The sequence below is a fragment of the Petromyzon marinus genome, chromosome 79, assembly GCF_048934315.1.
Source record: "Petromyzon marinus isolate PM22_M1 ecotype Great Lakes invasive population chromosome 79, UKy_Petmar_22M1.pri1.0, whole genome shotgun sequence".
Classification (NCBI taxonomy): domain Eukaryota; kingdom Metazoa; phylum Chordata; class Hyperoartia; order Petromyzontiformes; family Petromyzontidae; genus Petromyzon; species Petromyzon marinus.
This window is the reverse complement of record NC_133745.1, coordinates 21,860,230-21,881,937: the sequence shown is the minus strand read 5'-3', so window position 1 is coordinate 21,881,937 and position 21,708 is coordinate 21,860,230. Positions and strand designations below refer to the sequence as shown.

The 21,708-nt window shown below is 52.0% G+C and overlaps 1 protein-coding gene across 1 annotated transcript in view; it reads left to right on the top strand.

The window, feature by feature from the left end:
- Positions 1-19,913, top strand: part of LOC142907513 (solute carrier family 22 member 6-like) — a 53,197-nt gene extending 33,284 nt beyond the window's left edge. Inside the window, exons 9-11 of the mRNA XM_076057103.1 lie at positions 10,231-10,339; positions 17,733-18,041; positions 19,784-19,913. Coding sequence (XP_075913218.1) covers positions 10,231-10,339; positions 17,733-18,041; positions 19,784-19,826 — 461 coding nt within the window. The 3' untranslated portion in view covers positions 19,827-19,913. The remainder of the gene's footprint in view (positions 1-10,230; positions 10,340-17,732; positions 18,042-19,783) is intronic.
- The last annotated feature ends 1,795 nt before the right edge of the window (positions 19,914-21,708 follow it).

Here is a 21,708-nt window from a genome sequence, read left to right as displayed (position 1 = left end):
GTGAGTGAGTGTGTGAGTGAGTGTGTGGGTGGGTGGGTGAGTGAGTGAGTGGTGAGTGAGTGTGTGAGTGAGTGGGTGAGTGAGTGAGTGGGTGAGTGAGTGTGTGAGTGAGTGAGTGGATGAGTGAGTGAGTGGATGAGTGAGTGAGTGGGTGATTTAGTGAGTGAGTGGTAAGTGAGTGAGTGTGTGAATGAGTGTGTGGGTGAGTAAGTGGGTGAGTGAGTGAGTGTGTGGGTGGGTGGGTGAGTGAGTGAGTGAGTTAGTGAGTGAGTGGATGAGTGGGGTGAGTGAGTGTGTGAGTGAGTGTGTTAGTGGGTGAGTGTGGGGGGGTGAGTGTGTGGGTGATGAGTGTGTGGGTGAGTGGGTGGGTGAGTGAGTGAATGAGTGGGTGAGTGAGTGAGTGGGTGATTGAGTGAGTGAGTGGTGAGTGAGTGAGTGTGTGAGTGAGTGAGTGAGTGGGTGATTGATGGTGAGTGAGTGAGGTGTGGTGAGTGGTGGGTGATTGAGTGAGTGGAGTGGTGAGTGAGTGAGTGTGTGAGTGAGTGTGTGGGGGAGTGAGTGTGTGGGTGGGTGGGTGAGTGAGTGAGTGTGTGAGTGTGTGAGTAAGTGTGTGTGAGGTGAGTGATATTGTGAGTGAGTGTGTGGGTGAGTGAGTGGGTGAGTGAGGTGGGTGAGTGTGTGTGTGGTGGGTGAGTGAGTGTGTGAGTGAGTGAGTGGGTGAGTGAGTGAGTGAGTGGGTGATTGAGTGAGTGAGTGAGTGAGTGAGTGTGTGAGTGAGAGTGTGGTTGGGTGAGGTGAGTGAGTGTGTGGGTGGGTGAGTGAGTGAGTGTGTGGGTGGGTGTGAGTGAGTGTGGTGAGTGTGTGTGTGAGTGGTGTGTGTGGGTGAGTGTGTGTCTGGGTGATGAGTGAGTGAGTGTGTGAGTGAGTGAGTGAGTGGGTGAGTGAGTGAGTGAGTGAGTGGTGAGTGAGTGAGTGTGTGAGTGAGTGGGTGAGTGGTGAGTGAGTGAGTGTGTGAGTGAGTGTGTGTGTGAGTGAGTGTGTGTGTGTGTGGGTGGTGTGGTGAGTGAGTGAGTGTGTGAGTGTGTGGTGAGTGAGTGTGTGAGTGAGTGAGTGGTGGTGAGTGAGTGAGTGGTGAGTGAGTGAGTGAGTGTGTGAGTGGGTGATTTAGTGAGTGAGTGGTGAGTGAGTGAGTGAGTGGTGAGTGAGTGAGTGTGTGAATGAGTGTGTGGGTGAGTAAGTGGGTGAGTGAGTGAGTGGGGTGAGTAAGTGAGTGTGTGGGTGGGTGAGTGTGTGAGTGAGTGTGTGAGTGAGTGAGTGTGTGAGTGAGTGGTGAGTGAGTGTGTGAGTGAGTGGTGAGTGAGTGTGTGAGTGAGTGTGTGAGTGAGTGTGTGAGTGAGTGTGTGGGTGGGTGGGTGAGTGAGTGAGTGGTGAGTGAGTGTGTGAGTGAGTGGGTGAGTGAGTGAGTGAGTGGGTGAGGAGTGAGTGTGTGAGTGAGTGAGTGGATGAGTGAGTGAGTGGATGAGTGAGTGAGTGGGTGATTTAGTGAGTGAGTGGTAAGTGAGTGAGTGTGTGAATGAGTGTGTGGGTGAGTAAGTGGGTGAGTGAGTGAGTGTGTGGGTGGGTGGGTGAGTGAGTGAGTGAGATAGTGAGTGAGTGGATGAGTGGGTGAGTGAGTGTGTGAGTGAGTGTGTTAGTGGGTGAGTGTGTGGGTGAGTGAGTGTGTGGGTGAGTGAGTGTGTGGGTGAGTGGGTGGGTGAGTGAGTGAATGAGTGGGTGAGTGAGTGAGTGGGTGATTGAGTGAGTGAGTGGTGAGTGAGTGAGTGTGAGTGAGTGAGTGGGTGATTGAGTGGTGAGTGAGTGAGTGTGTGAGTGAGTGAGTGGGTGATTGAGTGAGTGAGTGGTGAGTGAGTGAGTGTGTGAGTGAGTGTGGTGGGTGAGTGAGTGTGTGGGTGGGTGGGTGAGTGAGTGAGTGTGTGAGTGTGTGAGTAAGTGTGTGGTGAGTGAGTGAGTATGTGAGTGAGTGTGTGGGTGAGTGAGTGGGTGAGTGAGTGGGTGAGTGTGTGTGTGTGTGGGTGAGTGAGTGTGTGAGTGAGTGAGTGGGTGAGTGAGTGAGTGAGTGGTGAGTGAGTGTGTGAGTGAGAGTGTGGTTGGGTGAGTGAGTGAGTGTGTGGGTGGGTGAGTGAGTGAGTGTGTGGGTGGGTGAGTGAGTGAGTGTGTGAGTGTGTGAGTGAGTGTGTGTGTGGGTGAGTGTGTGTCTGGGTGAGTGAGTGAGTGAGTGTGTGAGTGAGTGAGTGAGTGGGTGAGTGAGTGAGTGAGTGGTGAGTGAGTGAGTGTGTGAGTGAGTGAGTGAGTGGTGAGTGAGTGAGTGTGTGAGTGAGTGAGTGAGTGGTGAGTGAGTGGTGTGTGAGTGAGTGTGTGTGTGAGTGAGTGAGTGAGTGTGTGGGTGGGTGAGTGAGTGAGTGAGTGTGTGAGTGTGTGAGTGAGTGAGTGTGTAAGTGAGTGAGTGAGTGGTGAGTGAGTGAGTGAGTGGTGAGTGAGTGAGTGAGTGTGTGAGTGAGTGTGTGGGTGAGTGAGTGGGTGAGTGAGTGAGTGTGTGGGTGAGTGAGTGAGTGAGTGTGTGAGTGAGTGTGTGGGTGAGTGAGTGTGTGGGTGGGTGGGTGAGTGAGTGTGTGAGTGAGTGTGTGGGTGAGTGGGTGAGTGAGTGAGTGAGTGTGTGAGTGAGTGAGTGGTTGAGTGAGTGAGTGTGTGAGTGGGTGAGTGAGTGAGTGGGTGAGTGAGTGAGTGGTGGGTGAGTGTGTGAGTGGGTGAGTGTGTCAGTGAGTGAGTGAGTGGGTGAGTGAGTGAGTGAGTGGGTGAGTGAGTGGGTGAGTGAGTGAGTGAGTGAGTGAATGGTGAGTGAGTGAGTGGGTGAGTGTGTGAGTGAGTGGGTGAGTGAGTAAGTGGGTGATTGAGTGAGTGAGTGGTGAGTGAGTGTGTTAGTGGGTGGTGAGTGATGGGTGAGTGGGTGAGTAGGTGGGTGGGTGGGTGGGTGAGTGAGTGAGTGAGTGACTGAGTGGGTGGGTGAGTGGGTGAGTGAGTGGGTGGGTGGGTGAGTGGGTGAGTGGGTGGGTGAGTGAGTGAGTGGGTAAGTGGGTGGGTGGGTGAGTGAGTGAGTGGGTGAGTGTGTGAGTGAGTGTGTGGGTGGGTGAGTGTGCTAGTGAGTGAGTAGTGAGTGAGTGAGTGGGTGAGTGAGTGAGTGGATGAGTGGGTGAGTGAGTGAGGTGTGGGTGGGTGAGTGTGTGAGTGAGTGTGTGAGTGAGTGTGTGGTTGGGTGAGTGAGTGAGTGAGTGGTGAGTGAGTGTGTGAGTGAGTGGGTGAGTGAGTGAGTGGGTGAGTGAGTGTGTGAGTGAGTGAGTGGATGAGTGAGTGAGTGGATGAGTGAGTGAGTGGGTGATTTAGTGAGTGAGTGGTGAGTGAGTGAGTGGTGAGTGAGTGAGTGTGTGAATGAGTGTGTGGGTGAGTAAGTGGGTGAGTGAGTGAGTGGGTGAGTAAGTGAGTGTGTGGGTGGGTGAGTGTGTGAGTGAGTGTGTGAGTGAGTGAGTGTGTGAGTGAGTGGTGAGTGAGTGTGTGAGTGAGTGGTGAGTGAGTGTGTGAGTGAGTGTGTGAGTGAGTGTGTGAGTGAGTGTGTGGGTGGTGGGTGAGTGAGTGAGTGGTGAGTGAGTGTGTGAGTGAGTGGGTGAGTGAGTGAGTGGGTGAGTGAGTGTGTGAGTGAGTGAGTGGATGAGTGAGTGAGTGGATGAGTGAGTGAGTGGGTGATTTAGTGAGTGAGTGGTAAGTGAGTGAGTGTGTGAATGAGTGTGTGGGTGAGTAAGTGGGTGAGTGAGTGAGTGTGTGGGTGGGTGGGTGAGTGAGTGAGTGAGTTAGTGAGTGAGTGGATGAGTGGGTGAGTGAGTGTGTGAGTGAGTGTGTTAGTGGGTGAGTGTGTGGGTGAGTGAGTGTGTGGGTGAGTGAGTGTGTGGGTGAGTGGGTGGGTGAGTGAGTGAATGAGTGGGTGAGTGAGTGAGTGGGTGATTGAGTGAGTGAGTGGTGAGTGAGTGAGTGTGTGAGTGAGTGAGTGAGTGGGTGATTGAGTGGTGAGTGAGTGAGTGTGTGAGTGAGTGAGTGGGTGATTGAGTGAGTGAGTGGTGAGTGAGTGAGTGTGTGAGTGAGTGTGTGGGTGAGTGAGTGTGTGGGTGGGTGGGTGAGTGATTGAGTGTGTGAGTGTGTGAGTAAGTGTGTGGTGAGTGAGTGAGTATGTGAGTGAGTGTGTGGGTGAGTGAGTGGGTGAGTGAGTGGGTGAGTGTGTGTGTGTGTGGGTGAGTGAGTGTGTGAGTGAGTGAGTGGGTGAGTGAGTGAGTGAGTGGGTGATTGAGTGAGTGAGTGGTGAGTGAGTGTGTGAGTGAGAGTGTGGTGGGTGGAGTGAGTGAGTGTGTGGGTGGGTGAGTGAGTGAGTGTGTGGGTGGGTGAGTGAGTGAGTGTGTGAGTGTGTGAGTGAGTGTGTGTGTGGGTGAGTGTGTGTCTGGGTGAGTGAGTGAGTGAGTGAGTGAGTGTGAGAGGTGAGTGAGTGAGTGTGGGGTGAGTAGTGAGTGAGTGGTGAGTGAGTGAGTGTGTGAGTGAGTGAGTGAGTGGTGAGTGAGTGAGTGTGTGAGTGAGTGTGTGTGTGAGTGAGTGAGTGAGTGTGTGGGTGGGTGAGTGAGTGAGTGAGTGTGTGAGTGTGTGAGTGAGTGAGTGTGTGAGTGAGTGAGTGAGTGGTGAGTGAGTGAGTGAGTGGTGAGTGAGTGAGTGAGTGTGTGAGTGGGTGATTTAGTGAGTGAGTGGTGAGTGAGTGAGTGAGTGGTGAGAGTGAGTGAGTGTGTGAATGAGTGTGTGGGTGAGTAAGTGGGTGAGTGAGTGAGTGGGTGAGTAAGTGAGTGTGTGGGTGGGTGAGTGTGTGAGTGAGTGTGTGAGTGAGTGAGTGTGTGAGTGAGTGGTGAGTGAGTGTGTGAGTGAGTGGTGAGTGAGTGTGTGAGTGAGTGTGTGAGTGAGTGTGTGAGTGAGTGTGTGGGTGGGTGGGTGAGTGAGTGAGTGGTGAGTGAGTGTGTGAGTGAGTGGGTGAGTGAGTGAGTGAGTGGGTGAGTGAGTGAGTGTGTGAGTGAGTGAGTGGATGAGTGAGTGAGTGGATGAGTGAGTGAGTGGGTGATTTAGTGAGTGAGTGGTAAGTGAGTGAGTGTGTGAATGAGTGTGTGGGTGAGTAAGTGGGTGAGTGAGTGAGTGTGTGGGTGGGTGGGTGAGTGAGTGAGTGAGTTAGTGAGTGAGTGGATGAGTGGGTGAGTGAGTGTGTGAGTGAGTGTGTTAGTGGGTGAGTGTGTGGGTGAGTGAGTGTGTGGGTGAGTGAGTGTGTGGGTGAGTGGGTGGGTGAGTGAGTGAATGAGTGGGTGAGTGAGTGAGTGGGTGATTGAGTGAGTGAGTGGTGAGTGAGTGAGTGTGTGAGTGAGTGAGTGGGTGATTGAGTGGTGAGTGAGTGAGTGTGTGAGTGAGTGAGTGGGTGATTGAGTGAGTGAGTGGTGAGTGAGTGAGTGTGTGAGTGAGTGTGTGGGTGAGTGAGTGTGTGGGTGGGTGGGTGAGTGAGTGAGTGTGTGAGTGTGTGAGTAAGTGTGTGGTGAGTGAGTGAGTATGTGAGTGAGTGTGTGGGTGAGTGAGTGGGTGAGTGAGTGGGTGAGTGTGTGTGTGTGTGGGTGAGTGAGTGTGTGAGTGAGTGAGTGGGTGAGTGAGTGAGTGAGTGGTGAGTGAGTGTGTGAGTGAGAGTGTGGTTGGGTGAGTGAGTGAGTGTGTGGGTGGGTGAGTGAGTGAGTGTGTGGGTGGGTGAGTGAGTGAGTGTGTGAGTGTGTGAGTGAGTGTGTGTGTGGGTGAGTGTGTGTCTGGGTGAGTGAGTGAGTGAGTGTGTGAGTGAGTGAGTGAGTGGGTGAGTGAGTGAGTGAGTGGTGAGTGAGTGAGTGTGTGAGTGAGTGAGTGAGTGGTGAGTGAGTGAGTGTGTGAGTGAGTGAGTGAGTGGTGAGTGAGTGAGTGTGTGAGTGAGTGTGTGTGTGAGTGAGTGAGTGAGTGTGTGGGTGGGTGAGTGAGTGAGTGAGTGTGTGAGTGTGTGAGTGAGTGAGTGTGTAAGTGAGTGAGTGAGTGGTGAGTGAGTGAGTGAGTGGTGAGTGAGTGAGTGAGTGTGTGAGTGAGTGTGTGGGTGAGTGAGTGGGTGAGTGAGTGAGTGTGTGGGTGAGTGAGTGAGTGAGTGTGTGAGTGAGTGTGTGGGTGAGTGAGTGTGTGGGTGGGTGGGTGAGTGAGTGTGTGAGTGAGTGTGTGGGTGAGTGGGTGAGTGAGTGAGTGAGTGTGTGAGTGAGTGAGTGGTTGAGTGAGTGAGTGTGTGAGTGGGTGAGTGAGTGAGTGGGTGAGTGAGTGAGTGGTGGGTGAGTGTGTGAGTGGGTGAGTGTGTCAGTGAGTGAGTGAGTGGGTGAGTGAGTGAGTGAGTGGGTGAGTGAGTGGGTGAGTGAGTGAGTGAGTGAATGGTGAGTGAGTGAGTGGGTGAGTGTGTGAGTGAGTGGGTGAGTGAGTAAGTGGGTGATTGAGTGAGTGAGTGGTGAGTGAGTGAGTGGGTGAGTGAGTGAGTGGGTGAGTGAGTGAGTGAGTGTGTGGGTGAGTGGTGAGTGTGTGAGTGTGTGGGTGAGTGAGTGAGTGGGTGAGTGAGTGGGTGAGTGAGTGAGTGGTGGGTGAGTGTGTGAGTGGGTGAGTGAGTGAGTGAGTGGGTGGGTGAGTGAGTGAGTGAGTGGGTGAGTGTGTGGGTGAGTGAGTGAGTGAGTGGTGGGTGAGTGTGTGAGTGAGTGGGTGAGTGTGTGAGTGAGTGAGTGAGTGGTGAGTGAGTGTGTGAGTGAGTGGTGAGTGAGTGTGTGAGTGAGTGTGTGAGTGAGTGTGTGAGTGAGTGTGTGGGTGGGTGGGTGAGTGAGTGAGTGGTGAGTGAGTGTGTGAGTGAGTGGGTGAGTGAGTGAGTGGGTGAGTGAGTGTGTGAGTGAGTGAGTGGATGAGTGAGTGAGTGGATGAGTGAGTGAGTGGGTGATTTAGTGAGTGAGTGGTAAGTGAGTGAGTGTGTGAATGAGTGTGTGGGTGAGTAAGTGGGTGAGTGAGTGAGTGTGTGGGTGGGTGGGTGAGTGAGTGAGTGAGTTAGTGAGTGAGTGGATGAGTGGGTGAGTGAGTGTGTGAGTGAGTGTGTTAGTGGGTGAGTGTGTGGGTGAGTGAGTGTGTGGGTGAGTGAGTGTGTGGGTGAGTGGGTGGGTGAGTGAGTGAATGAGTGGGTGAGTGAGTGAGTGGGTGATTGAGTGAGTGAGTGGTGAGTGAGTGAGTGTGTGAGTGAGTGAGTGGGTGATTGAGTGGTGAGTGAGTGAGTGTGTGAGTGAGTGAGTGGGTGATTGAGTGAGTGAGTGGTGAGTGAGTGAGTGTGTGAGTGAGTGTGTGGGTGAGTGAGTGTGTGGGTGGTGGGTGAGTGAGTGAGTGTGTGAGTGTGTGAGTAAGTGTGTGGTGAGTGAGTGAGTATGTGAGTGAGTGTGTGGGTGAGTGAGTGGGTGAGTGAGTGGGTGAGTGTGTGTGTGTGTGGGTGAGTGAGTGTGTGAGTGAGTGAGTGGGTGAGTGAGTGAGTGAGTGGGTGATTGAGTGAGTGAGTGGTGAGTGAGTGTGTGAGTGAGAGTGTGGTTGGGTGAGTGAGTGAGTGTGTGGGTGGGTGAGTGAGTGAGTGTGTGGGTGGGTGAGTGAGTGAGTGTGTGAGTGTGTGAGTGAGTGTGTGTGTGGGTGAGTGTGTGTCTGGGTGAGTGAGTGAGTGAGTGTGTGAGTGAGTGAGTGAGTGGGTGAGTGAGTGAGTGAGTGGTGAGTGAGTGAGTGTGTGAGTGAGTGAGTGAGTGGTGAGTGAGTGAGTGTGTGAGTGAGTGTGTGTGTGAGTGAGTGAGTGAGTGTGTGGGTGGGTGAGTGAGTGAGTGAGTGTGTGAGTGTGTGAGTGAGTGAGTGTGTGAGTGAGTGAGTGAGTGGTGAGTGAGTGAGTGAGTGGTGAGTGAGTGAGTGAGTGTGTGAGTGGGTGATTTAGTGAGTGAGTGGTGAGTGAGTGAGTGAGTGGTGAGTGAGTGAGTGTGTGAATGAGTGTGTGGGTGAGTAAGTGGGTGAGTGAGTGAGTGGGTGAGTAAGTGAGTGTGTGGGTGGGTGAGTGTGTGAGTGAGTGTGTGAGTGAGTGAGTGTGTGAGTGAGTGGTGAGTGAGTGTGTGAGTGAGTGGTGAGTGAGTGTGTGAGTGAGTGTGTGAGTGAGTGTGTGAGTGAGTGTGTGGGTGGGTGGGTGAGTGAGTGAGTGGTGAGTGAGTGTGTGAGTGAGTGGGTGAGTGAGTGAGTGAGTGGGTGAGTGAGTGAGTGTGTGAGTGAGTGAGTGGATGAGTGAGTGAGTGGATGAGTGAGTGAGTGGGTGATTTAGTGAGTGAGTGGTAAGTGAGTGAGTGTGTGAATGAGTGTGTGGGTGAGTAAGTGGGTGAGTGAGTGAGTGTGTGGGTGGGTGGGTGAGTGAGTGAGTTAGTGAGTGATTGGATGAGTGGGTGAGTGAGTGTGTGAGTGAGTGTGTTAGTGGGTGAGTGTGTGGGTGAGTGAGTGTGTGGGTGAGTGAGTGTGTGGGTGAGTGGGTGGGTGAGTGAGTGAATGAGTGGGTGAGTGAGTGAGTGGGTGATTGAGTGAGTGAGTGGTGAGTGAGTGAGTGTGTGAGTGAGTGAGTGGGTGATTGAGTGGTGAGTGAGTGAGTGTGTGAGTGAGTGAGTGGGTGATTGAGTGAGTGAGTGGTGAGTGAGTGAGTGTGTGAGTGAGTGTGTGGGTGAGTGAGTGTGTGGGTGGGTGGGTGAGTGAGTGAGTGTGTGAGTGTGTGAGTAAGTGTGTGGTGAGTGAGTGAGTATGTGAGTGAGTGTGTGGGTGAGTGAGTGGGTGAGTGAGTGGGTGAGTGTGTGTGTGTGTGGGTGAGTGAGTGTGTGAGTGAGTGAGTGGGTGAGTGAGTGAGTGAGTGGTGAGTGAGTGTGTGAGTGAGAGTGTGGTTGGGTGAGTGAGTGAGTGTGTGGGTGGGTGAGTGAGTGAGTGTGTGGGTGGGTGAGTGAGTGAGTGTGTGAGTGTGTGAGTGAGTGTGTGTGTGGGTGAGTGTGTGTCTGGGTGAGTGAGTGAGTGAGTGTGTGAGTGAGTGAGTGAGTGGGTGAGTGAGTGAGTGAGTGGTGAGTGAGTGAGTGTGTGAGTGAGTGAGTGAGTGGTGAGTGAGTGAGTGTGTGAGTGAGTGAGTGAGTGGTGAGTGAGTGAGTGTGTGATTGAGTGTGTGTGTGAGTGAGTGAGTGAGTGTGTGGGTGGGTGAGTGAGTGAGTGAGTGTGTGAGTGTGTGAGTGAGTGAGTGTGTAAGTGAGTGAGTGAGTGGTGAGTGAGTGAGTGAGTGGTGAGTGAGTGAGTGAGTGTGTGAGTGAGTGTGTGGGTGAGTGAGTGGGTGAGTGAGTGAGTGTGTGGGTGAGTGAGTGAGTGAGTGTGTGAGTGAGTGTGTGGGTGAGTGAGTGTGTGGGTGGGTGGGTGAGTGAGTGTGTGAGTGAGTGTGTGGGTGAGTGGGTGAGTGAGTGAGTGAGTGTGTGAGTGAGTGAGTGGTTGAGTGAGTGAGTGTGTGAGTGGGTGAGTGAGTGAGTGGGTGAGTGAGTGAGTGGTGGGTGAGTGTGTGAGTGGGTGAGTGTGTCAGTGAGTGAGTGAGTGGGTGAGTGAGTGAGTGAGTGGGTGAGTGAGTGGGTGAGTGAGTGAGTGAGTGAATGGTGAGTGAGTGAGTGGGTGAGTGTGTGAGTGAGTGGGTGAGTGAGTAAGTGGGTGATTGAGTGAGTGAGTGGTGAGTGAGTGAGTGGGTGAGTGAGTGAGTGAGTGGGTGGGTGAGTGAGTGGGTGAGTGGGTGAGTGAGTGAGTGGGTGAGTGAGTGAGTGAGTGTGTGGGTGAGTGGTGAGTGTGTGAGTGTGTGGGTGAGTGAGTGAGTGGGTGAGTGAGTGGGTGAGTGAGTGAGTGGTGGGTGAGTGTGTGAGTGGGTGAGTGAGTGAGTGAGTGGGTGGGTGAGTGAGTGAGTGAGTGGGTGGGTGAGTGTGTGGGTGAGTGAGTGAGTGAGTGGTGGGTGAGTGTGTGAGTGAGTGGGTGAGTGTGTGAGTGAGTGAGTGAGTGTGTGGGTGAGTGCAGAGATGACGACGCTTCGTGCCTGTGTGGTGGTGCTGGGCAAGGGAGCTCTCTCCGCATCCTTCACCTGCATCATCCTCTTTGCCAGCGAGAGCTTCCCCACCGTGGTGAGGTGAGTGGTTGAAGGATGGTGGTGAAGATGATATATACACTACACTATACACTACACTATACACTACTACACTATACACTACTACACTATACACTACACTATACACTACTACACTATACACTACTACACTATACACTACACTATACACTACACTATACACTACACTATACACTACTATACACTACACTATACACTACACTATACACTACACTATACACTACACTACACACTGCATTATACACGGTACTATACACTGCACTATGCACTACACTACACACTACACACTACACTATGCACTACACTATGCACTACACTATACACTACACTACACACTACACTATACACTACACTATACACTGCTATACACTACATTATATTATATACTATAAACTACACTATACACTACACTACACACTACACTATACACTACTATACACTACACTATGCACTACACTACTTTGCCTGGGGTTGTGTGGGCATTACCCGAGAGTGCCTGGGCATGGCTGGACCTGTCTCGGTGTGTCTGGGCGTGTCTGGGGCGTGTCTGGGGCGTGTCTGGGGCGTGTCTGGGCGTGTCTGCGGCGTGTCTGGGGCGTGTCTGGGGCGTGTCTGGGCGTGTCTGGACCTGTCTGGACATATCTGGACCTGTCTGGACCTGTCTGAACCCGTCTGGACCTGTCTGGGGCGTGTCTGGACCTGTCTAGACCTGTCTGGACCTGTCTGGACCTGTCTGGACGTGTCTGGACCTGTCTGGACCTGTCTGGACGTGTCTGGACCTGTCTGGATCTGTCTGGACCTGTCTGAACCTGTCTGGACGTGTCTGGGGCGTGTCTGAACCTGTCTGGACCTGTCTGGACCTGTCTGGACGTGTCTGGACCTGTCTGGACCTGTCTGGACCTGTCTGAACCTGTCTGGACCTGTCTGGACCTGTCTGAACCTGTCTGGACCTGTCTGGACCTGTCTGAACCTGTCTGAACCTGTCTGGACCTGTCTGGACCTGTCTGGACCTGTCTCGACCTGTCTGAACCTGTCTGGACCTGTCTGGACCTGTCTGAACCTGTCTGGACCTGTCTGGACCTGTCTGGACCTGTCTGAACCTGTCTGGACCTGTCTGGACCTGTCTGGACCTGTCTGGACCTGTCTGAAGTTGTCTGGACCTGTCTGGACCTGTCTGGACCTGTCTGGACCTGTCTCGACCTGTCTGGACCTGTCTGAACGTGTCTGGACCTGTCTGGACCTGTCTGGACCTGTCTGGACCTGTCTGAACCTGTCTGGACCTGTCTGGACCTGTCTGAACCTGTCTGGACCTGTCTGAACCTGTCTCGACCTGTCCGGACCTGTCTGGACCTGTCTGGACCTGTCTGAACCTGTCTGGACCTGTCTGAACCTGCCTGGACCTGTCTGGACCTGTCTGGACGTATCTGGACCTGTCTGGACCTGTCTGAACCTGTCTGGACCTGTCTGAACCTGTCTCGACCTGTCCAGACCTATCTGGACCTGTCTGAACCTGTCTGGACCTGTCTGAACCTGTCTGGACCTGTCTGGACCTGTCTGGACGTGTCTGGACCTGTCTGGACCTGTCTGGACCTGTCTGGACCTGTCTGAGCCTGTCTGGACCTGTCTGGACCTGTCTGAACCTGTCTGAACCTGTCCGGACCTGTCCGGACCTGTCTGGACCTGTCTGGACCTGTCTGAACCTGTCTGGACCTGTCTGGACCTGTCTGGACCTGTCTGGACCTGTCTGAACCTGTCTGGACCTGTCTCGACCTGTCTCGACCTGTCTGGACCTGTCTGGACCTGTCTGAACCTGTCTGGACCTGTCTGAACCTGTCTGGAGCTGTCTGGACGTGTCTGAACCTGTCTGGACCTGTCTGGACCTGTCTGGACCTGTCTGGACCTGTCTGAACCTGTCTGGACCTGTCTGAACCTGTCTGGACCTGTCTGAACCTATCTGTACCTGTCTGGACCTGTCTGGACCTGTCTGGACCTGTGTGGACGTGTCTGGACCTGTCTGGACCTGTCTGGACCTGTCTGGACCTGTCTAGACGTGTCTGGACCTGTGTGAACCTGTCTGGACCTGTCTGAACCTGTCTGGACCTGTCTCGACCTGTCTGGACCTGTCTGGACCTGTCTGAACCTGTCTGGACCTGTCTGAACCTGTCTGAACCTGTCTGGACCTGTCTGAACCTGTCTGAACCTGTCTGGACCTGTCTGAACCTGTCTGAACCTGTCTGAACCTTTTTGGACCTGTCTGAACCTGTCTGGACCTGTCTGGACCTGTCTGGACCTGTCTGAACCTGTCTGGACCTGTGTGAACCTGTCTGGACCTGTCTGAACCTGTCTGGACCTGTCTCGACCTGTCTGGACCTGTCCGGACCTGTCTGAACCTGTCTGGACCTGTCTGAACCTGTCTGGACCTGTCTGAACCTGTCTGAACCTGTCTGAACCTGTCTGGACCTGTCTGGACCTGTCTGGACCTGTCTGAACCTGTCTGGACCTCTCTGGACCTGTCTGGACCTGTCTGAACCTGTCTGGACCTGTTTGAACCTGTCTGGACCTGTCTCGACCTGTCTGGACCTGTCCGGACCTGTCTCGACCTGTCTGAACCTGTCTGGACCTGTCTGGACCTGTCTGGACCCGTCTGAACCTGTCTGAACCTGTCTGGACCTGTCTGGACCTGTCTGGACGTGTCTGAACCTGTCTGGACCTGTCTGAACCTGTCCGGACCTGTCTGAACCTGTCCGAACCTGTCTGGACCTCTCTGAACCTGTCTGGACCTGTGTGAACCTGTCTGGACCTGTCTGGACCTGTCTGGACCTGTCTGGACCTGTCTGAACCTGTCCGAACCTGTCTGAACCTGTCTCGACCTGTCTGGACCTGTCTGGACCTGTGTGGACCTGTCTGGACCTGTCTGAACCTGTCTGAACCTATCTGAACCCGTCTGAACCCGTCTGGACCTGTCTGGACCCGTCTGGACCTGTCTGGACCTGTCTGAACCTGTCTGAACCTGTCTGGACCTGTCTGGACCTGTCTGAACCTGTCTGGACCTGTCTGAACCTGTCTGAACCTGTATGAACGTGTCTGGACCTGTCTGGACCTGTCTGAACCTGTCTGGACCTGTCTGAACCTGTCTGGACCTCTCTGGACCTGTCTGGACCTGTCTGAACCTGTCTGGACCTCTCTGGACCTGTCTGGACCCGTCTGAACCTGTCTGGACCTGTCTCAAACCTGTCTGAACCTGTCTGAACCTGTCTGAACCTGTCTGAACCTGTCCAGACCTGTCTGGACCCGTCTGAACCCGTCTGGACCCGTCTGAACCCGTCTGAACCTGTCTGAACCTGTCTGGACCTGTCTGGACCTCTCTGAACCTGTCTGAACATGTCTGGACCTGTCTGGACCTGTCTGGACGTGTCTGGACCTGTCTGGACCTGTCCGGACCTGTCTGGACCTGTCTGAACCTGTCTGAACCTGTCTGGACCTGTCTGAACCTGTCTGAACCTGTGTGAACCTGTGTGGACCTGTCTGGACCTGTCTCGACCTGTCTGAACCCGTCTGAACCTGTCTGGACCTCTCTGAACCTGTCTGGACCTGTCTGGACCTGTCTGAACCCGTCTGAACCTGTCCGAACCTGTCTGGACCTGTCTGAACCTGTCTGAACCTGTCTGGACCTCTCTGAACCTGTCCGAACCTCTCTGGACCTGTCTGGACCTGTCTGGACCTGTCTAAACCCTTCATGAACGTGTCTGGACCTGTCTGGACCTGTCTGGACCTGTCTGGACCTGTCTGAACCCGTCTGAACCTGTCTGGACCTCTCTGAACCTGTCTGGACCTGTCTGGACCTGTCTGAACCCGTCTGAACCTGTCCGAACCTGTCTGGACCTGTCTGAACCTGTCTGAACCTGTCTGGACCTCTCTGAACCTGTCCGAACCTCTCTGGACCTGTCTGGACCTGTCTGGACCTCTCTGAACCTGTCCGAACCTCTCTGGACCTGTCTGGACCTGTCTAAACCTGTCTGAACGTGTCTGGACCTGTCTGGACCTGTCTGGACCTGTCTGAACCTGTCTGAACCTGTCTGGACCTGTCTGGACCTGTATGAACCTGTCTGTACCTGTCTGGACCTGTCTGAACCTGTCTGGACCTGTCTGGACCTGTCTGGACCTGTCTGAACCTGTCTGGACCTGTCTGAACCTGTCTGAACCTGTCTGGACCTGTCTGGACCTGCTGGACCTGTCTGAACCTGTCTGGACCTGTCTGGACCTGTCTGAACCTGTCTGAACCTGTCTGAACCTGTCTGAACCTGTCTGGACCTGTCTGATCCTGTCTGGACCTATCTGGACCTGTCCGGACCTGTCTGGACCTCTCTGAACCTGTCTGAACCTGTCTGAACCCGTCTGAACCTGTCTGAACCTGTCTGGACCTGTCTGGACCTGTGTGAACCTGTCTGAATCTGTCTGGACCTGTCTGAACCTGTCTGAACCTGTCTGTACCTGTCTGAACCTGTCTCGACCTGTCCGGACCTGTCTTGACCTGTCTGGACCTGTCTGGACCTCTGAACGTGTCTGGACCTGTCTGGACCTGTCTGGACGTGTCTGGACCTGTGTGAACCTGTCTGGACCTGTCTGGACCTGTCTGAACCCGTCTGAACCTGTCCGAACCTGTCTGGACCTGTCTGAACCTGTCTAAACCTGTCTGAACCTGTCTGAACCTGTCTGAACCTGTCTCGACCTGTCTGAACCTGTCTGGACCTGTCTGAACCTGTCTGGACCTGTCTGAACCTGTCTGAACCCGTCTGAACCTGTCTGGACCTGTCTGAACCTGTCTGGACCTGTCTGAACCTGTCTGAACCTGTCTGAACCTGTCTGAACCTGTCTGGACCTGTCTGAACCTGTCCGGACCTGTCTGGACCTGTCTGAACCTGTCTGAACCTGTCTGGACCTGTCTGAACCTGTCTGGACCTCTCTGAACCTCTCTGAACCTGTCTGTACCTGTCTGAACCTGTCTGAACCTGTCTGGACCTGTCTGGACCTGTCTGGACCTGTCTGAACCTGTCTGGACCTGTCTGAACCCGTCTGAACCCGTCTGAACCTGTCTGGACCTGTCTCAAACCTGTCTGGACCTGTCTGGACCTGTCTGGACCTGTCTGAACCTGTCTGAACCTGTCTGAACCTGTCTGGACCTGTCTGAACCTGTCTGAACCTGTCTGTACCTGTCTGAACCTGTCTGAACCTGTCTGGACCTGTCTGAACCTGTCTGAACCTGTCTGGACCTGTCTGGACCTGTCTGAACCTGTCTGGACCTGTCTGGACCTGTCTGGACCTGTCTCAAACCTGTCTGGACCTGTCTGGACCTGTCTGGACCTGTCTGAACCTGTCTGTACCTGTCTGGACCTGTCTGAACCTGTCTGGACCTGTCTGGACCTGTCTGGACCTGTCTCAAACCTGTCTGGACCTGTCTGGACCTGTCTGGACCTGTCTGAACCTGTCTGGACCTCTCTGGACCTGTCTGAACCTGTCTGAACCTGTCTGGACCTGTCTGAACCTCTCTGAACCTGTCTCGACCTGTCCGGACCTCTCTGGACCTGTCCGAACCTGTCTGAACCTGTCTGGACCTGTCTGGACCTGTCCGAACCTGTCTGAACCTGTCTGGACCTGTCTGGACCTGTCTGGACCTCTGAACGTGTCTGGACCTGTCTGGACCTGTCTGGACGTGTCTGGACCTGTGTGAACCTGTCTGGACCTGTCTGGACCTGTCTGAACCCGTCTGAACCTGTCCGAACCTGTCTGGACCTGTCTGAACCTGTCTAAACCTGTCTGAACCTGTCTGAACCTGTCTGAACCTGTCTGAACCTGTCTCGACCTGTCTGAACCTGTCTGGACCTGTCTGAACCTGTCTGGACCTGTCTGAACCTGTCTGAACCCGTCTGAACCTATCTGGACCTGTCTGAACCTGTCTGGACCTGTCTGAACCTGTCTGAACCTGTCTGAACCTGTCTGAACCTGTCTGGACCTGTCTGAACCTGTCCGGACCTGTCTGGACCTGTCTGAACCTGTCTGAACCTGTCTGGACCTGTCTGAACCTGTCTGGACCTCTCTGAACCTCTCTGAACCTGTCTGTACCTGTCTGAACCTGTCTGAACCTGTCTGAACCTGTCTGGACCTGTCTGGACCTGTCTGGACCTGTCTGAACCTGTCTGGACCTGTCTGAACCCGTCTGAACCGGTCTGAACCTGTCTGGACCTCTCTGGACCTGTCCGAACCTCTCTGGACCTGTCTAAACCTGTCTGAACCTGTCTGAACCTGTCTGGACCTGTCTGAACCTGTCTGAACCTGTCTGTACCTGTCTGAACCTGTCTGAACCTGTCTGGACCTGTCTGAACCTGTCTGAACCTGTCTGGACCTGTCTGGACCTGTCTGAACCTGTCTGGACCTGTCTGGACCTGTCTGGACCTGTCTCAAACCTGTCTGGACCTGTCTGGACCTGTCTGGACCTGTCTGAACCTGTCTGTACCTGTCTGGACCTGTCTGAACCTGTCTGAACCTGTCTGGACCTGTCTGGACCTGTCTGGACCTGTCTCAAACCTGTCTGGACCTGTCTGGACCTGTCTGGACCTGTCTGAACCTGTCTGGACCTGTCTGAACCTGTCTGAACCTGTCTGAACCTGTCTGGACCTGTCTGAACCTCTCTGAACCTGTCTCGACCTGTCCGGACCTCTCTGGACCTGTCCGAACCTGTCTGAACCTGTCTGGACCTCTCTGGACCTGTCTGAACCTGTCTGAACCTGTCTGGACCTGTCTCGACCTGTCTGGACCTGTCTGGACCTGTCTGGACCTCTCTGAACCTGTCTGAACCTGTCTGGACCTATCTAAACCTGTCTGAACCTGTCTGAACCTGTCTAAACCTGTCTGGACCTGTCTGAACCTGTCTGAACCTGTCTGAACCTGTCTGGACCTGTCTGAACCTCTCTGAACCTGTCTCGACCTGTCCGGACCTCTCTGGACCTGTCCGAACCTGTCTGAACCTGTCTGGACCTCTCTGGACCTGTCTGAACCTGTCTGAACCTGTCTGGACCTGTCTCGACCTGTCTGGACCTGTCTGGACCTGTCTGGACCTCTCTGAACCTGTCTGAACCTGTCTGGACCTATCTAAACCTGTCTGAACCTGTCTGAACCTGTCTAAACCTGTCTGGACCTGTCTGAACCTGTCTGAACCTGTCTGGACCTGTCTGGACCTATCTAAACCTGTCTGAACCTGTCTGAACCTGTCTAAACCTGTCTGGACCTGTCTGAACCTGTCTGAACCTGTCTGGACCTGTCTCGACCTGTCTGAACCTGTCTGGACCTGTGTCCTCGTGCCCCCCTGCCCCCTCCGCTCGTTCCCTGCGGCGTTGCGCAGGCAGAACGGCCTTGGCGCGTGCTCGGTGGCCGCGAGGGTCGGAGGCCTCCTGGCGCCCCTCGTGATCCTGGCCGGTGACGTCGTTCCGGCCCTGCCCCTGGCCGCCTACGGCTGCACGTCGGCGCTGGCGAGCGCCGTGCCGTGGCTGCTGACCGAGACGCTCCGGCGGCCGCTGCCCGACACGGTGGAGGCGCTGAGCGGGGGCGGGGCCGTGGCGATGGCCGTCGTTGCCGGCGGCGACGCCGACGGCGGCGACGGCGACGGCGGCGGCGGAGAGGCGGCGGCGGAGAGGCACGCGCTGGAGCCCAGGTCGTCAGTGCTACGCTGTGATACGCTACACTATACACTACACTATACACTACACTATACACTATACACTACACTATACACTACACTATACATTACACTATACACTACTATACACTACACTATACGCTACACTACACTATACACTACACTATACACTACTATACACTACACTATACGCTACACTACACTATACACTACACTATACACTACTATACACTACACTATACACTACACTATACACTACACTATACACTACTATACACTACACTATACACTACTATACACTACACTATACACTACACTATACACTACTATACACTACACTATACACTACACTATACACTACACTATACACTACACTATACACTATACACTACACTATACACTACACTATACACTACACTATACACTACACTACACTATACACTACACTATACATTACACTATACACTACTATACACTACACTATACACTACACTATACACTACACTATACACTACACTACACATTACACTATACACTACACTATACACTACACTATACACTACACTATACACTATACACTACACTATACACTACACTATACACTATACACTACACACTACACTATACACTACACTATACACTACACTATACACTACACTTTACACTATACACTACTATACACTGCACTATACACTAATATACACTACACTATACACTACACTATACACTACACTACTATACACTATACACTACACTATACTATACACTACTATACACTACACTATACACTATACTATACACTATACTATACACTACACTATACACTACACTATACACTACACTATACACTATACTATACACTACACTATACACTACACTATACACTATACTATACACTACACTATACACTACACTATACACTACACTATACACTATACTATACACTACACTATACACTACACTATACACTACACTATACACTACTATACACTACACTATACACTACACTATACACTACACTATACACTACACTACACACTACACTATACACTACACTATACACTACACTATACACTACACTATACACTACACTATACACTACACTATACACTACACTATACACTACACTATACTATACACTACACTATACACTACACTATACACTACACTATGCACTACACTATACACTACACTATACACTACACTACTATACACTACACTATACACTACACTATACACTACACTATACACTACACTATACACTACACTATACACTACTATACACTACACTATACACTACACTATACACTACACTATACAATACACTACACTATACACTATACACTACACTATACACTACACTATACACTATACTATACACTACACTATACACTACACTACACACTACACTATACACTATACACTACACACTACACTATACACTACACTATACACTACACTATACACTACATTATACACACTACACTACACTATGCACTACACTATACACTATACTATACACTACACTATACACTACACTATACTACACACTACACTATACACTACTATACACTACACTATACACTACTATAAACTACACTACACACTACACTATACACTACACTATAAACTACTATACACTACACTATACACTACACTATAAACTACTATACACTACACTATACACTCCATACGTCATTCACTCGCGCTGGCCAATCGGTGCCTCCTGCTGTCGTGTGGCCCCTCTGCCCATGCAGGAAGGAGCTTCCCCTGGGAGAGAAGTTCCAGGAGGAGGAGTAGGAGGAAGACGCGGAGATGCAGGAGAAGGAGGAGGTGGAGGAGGTGGAAGAGGTGGAAGAGGTGGAGGAGGTGCAGGAGGTGCAGGAGGTGCAGGAGAAGGAGGAGGTGGAGGAGGAGGTGCAGGAGGAGGTGGAGGAGGTGGAGGAGGAGGTGGAGGAGGTGGAGGAGGTGGAGGAGGAGGAGGTGGAGGAGGTGGAGGAGGAGGAGGTGGAGGAGGTGCAGGAGAAGGAGGAGGTGCAGGAGGTGGAGGAGGAGGTGAAGGAGGAGGAGGTGCAGGAGAAGGAGGAGGTGGAGGAGGAGGAGGAGGAGGTGCAGGAGGAGGTGGAGGAGTTGAAGAAGCGGAGGGGGAAGAGGGGGTGGAGGAGGAGGTGAAAGAGGTGGAGGAGGAGGTGGAGGAGGTGGAGGAGGAGAATGTGAAGGATGAGGAGGTGGAGGTGGAGGAGGAGGAGGTGCAGGAGGAGGAGGTGCAGGAGGAGGTGCAGGAGGAGGAGGTGGAGGAGGAGGTGAAGGAGAAGGAGGATGTGGAGGAGGAGGTGGAGGAGGTGGAGGTGAAGGAGGAGGTGGAGGAGGAGGTGGAGGAGGTGGAGGAGGAGGTGCAGGATGAGGAGGAGGTGGAGGAGGAGGAGGAAGATGAGTAGGAGAAGGTGGACGAGTGAGCATGATTATTCGAGGCTAATGTAAAGAATGCCGGCATTGTTCTTGATTTGAAGCTTTCGTGACGGCAGGAATCCACACTCTTTAGTTGTTTCGGTAAAGTCATCACGCAGTAATAGATTATGACGTTTCAATCGCCGCACAAGCAACGGCCTTCAAAATAATGGATCACGTCGTGATCTATCATTCTTTCTACCTACGTTACTTTATCGAAAATTACTAAAGAGTCTACCTGCGTTACTTTACCGAAAATAACTAGAGAGTCTCTCTACGTTACTTTACCGACAATAACTAAAGACTCTACCCACATTACTTTACCGAAAATAACTAAAGAGTCTACCCAGTTACTTTACCGAAAATAGCTAAAGGGTCTACCCACATTACTTTTCCGAAAATAACTAAAGAGTCTACCTACGTTACTTTACCGAAAATAACTAAAGGGTCTACTCGCGTTACTTTACCGAAAATAACAAAAGAGTCTTCCTACGTGACTTTTCCGAAAATAACTAAAGAGTCTACCTATGTTACTTTACCGTAAATAAATAAAGTCTACCTACGTTACTTTACAAAAAATAACTAAAGAGTCTTCTGACATTACTTTACCGTAAATAACTAAAGGGTCTACCTATGTTACTTTATAGAAAATAACTAAAGGGTCTACCTGCGTTACTTTACCGAAAATAACTAAAGAGTCTACCCACGTTACTTTACCGAAAATAACTAAAGAGTCTACCCACGTGAATTTACCGAAAATAACTAAAGAGTCTACCTATGTTACTTTACCGAAAATAACTAAAGAGTCTACCCACGTTACTTTACCGAAAATAACTAAAGAGTCTACCTACGTGACTTTACCGAAAATAACTATGTCTACCTAGGTTAGTTTACCGTAAATAACTAAAGAGTCTACCTACGTTACTTTAGCGAAAATAACTAAAGACTCTACCCACGTTACTTTACCGAAAATAACTAAAGAGTCTACCTGCGTTACTTTACCAATAATAACTAAAGAGTCTTCCTACGTTACTTTACCGTAAATAAATAAAGTCTACCTACGTTACTTTACCAAAAATAACTAAAGAGTCTACCCACGTTACTTTACCGAAAATAACTAAAGAGTCTACCCACGTGAATTTACCGAAAATAACTAAAGAGTCTACTTGCGTTACTTTACCGAAAATAACTAAAGAGTCTACCCACGTGAATTTACCGAAAATAACTAAAGAGT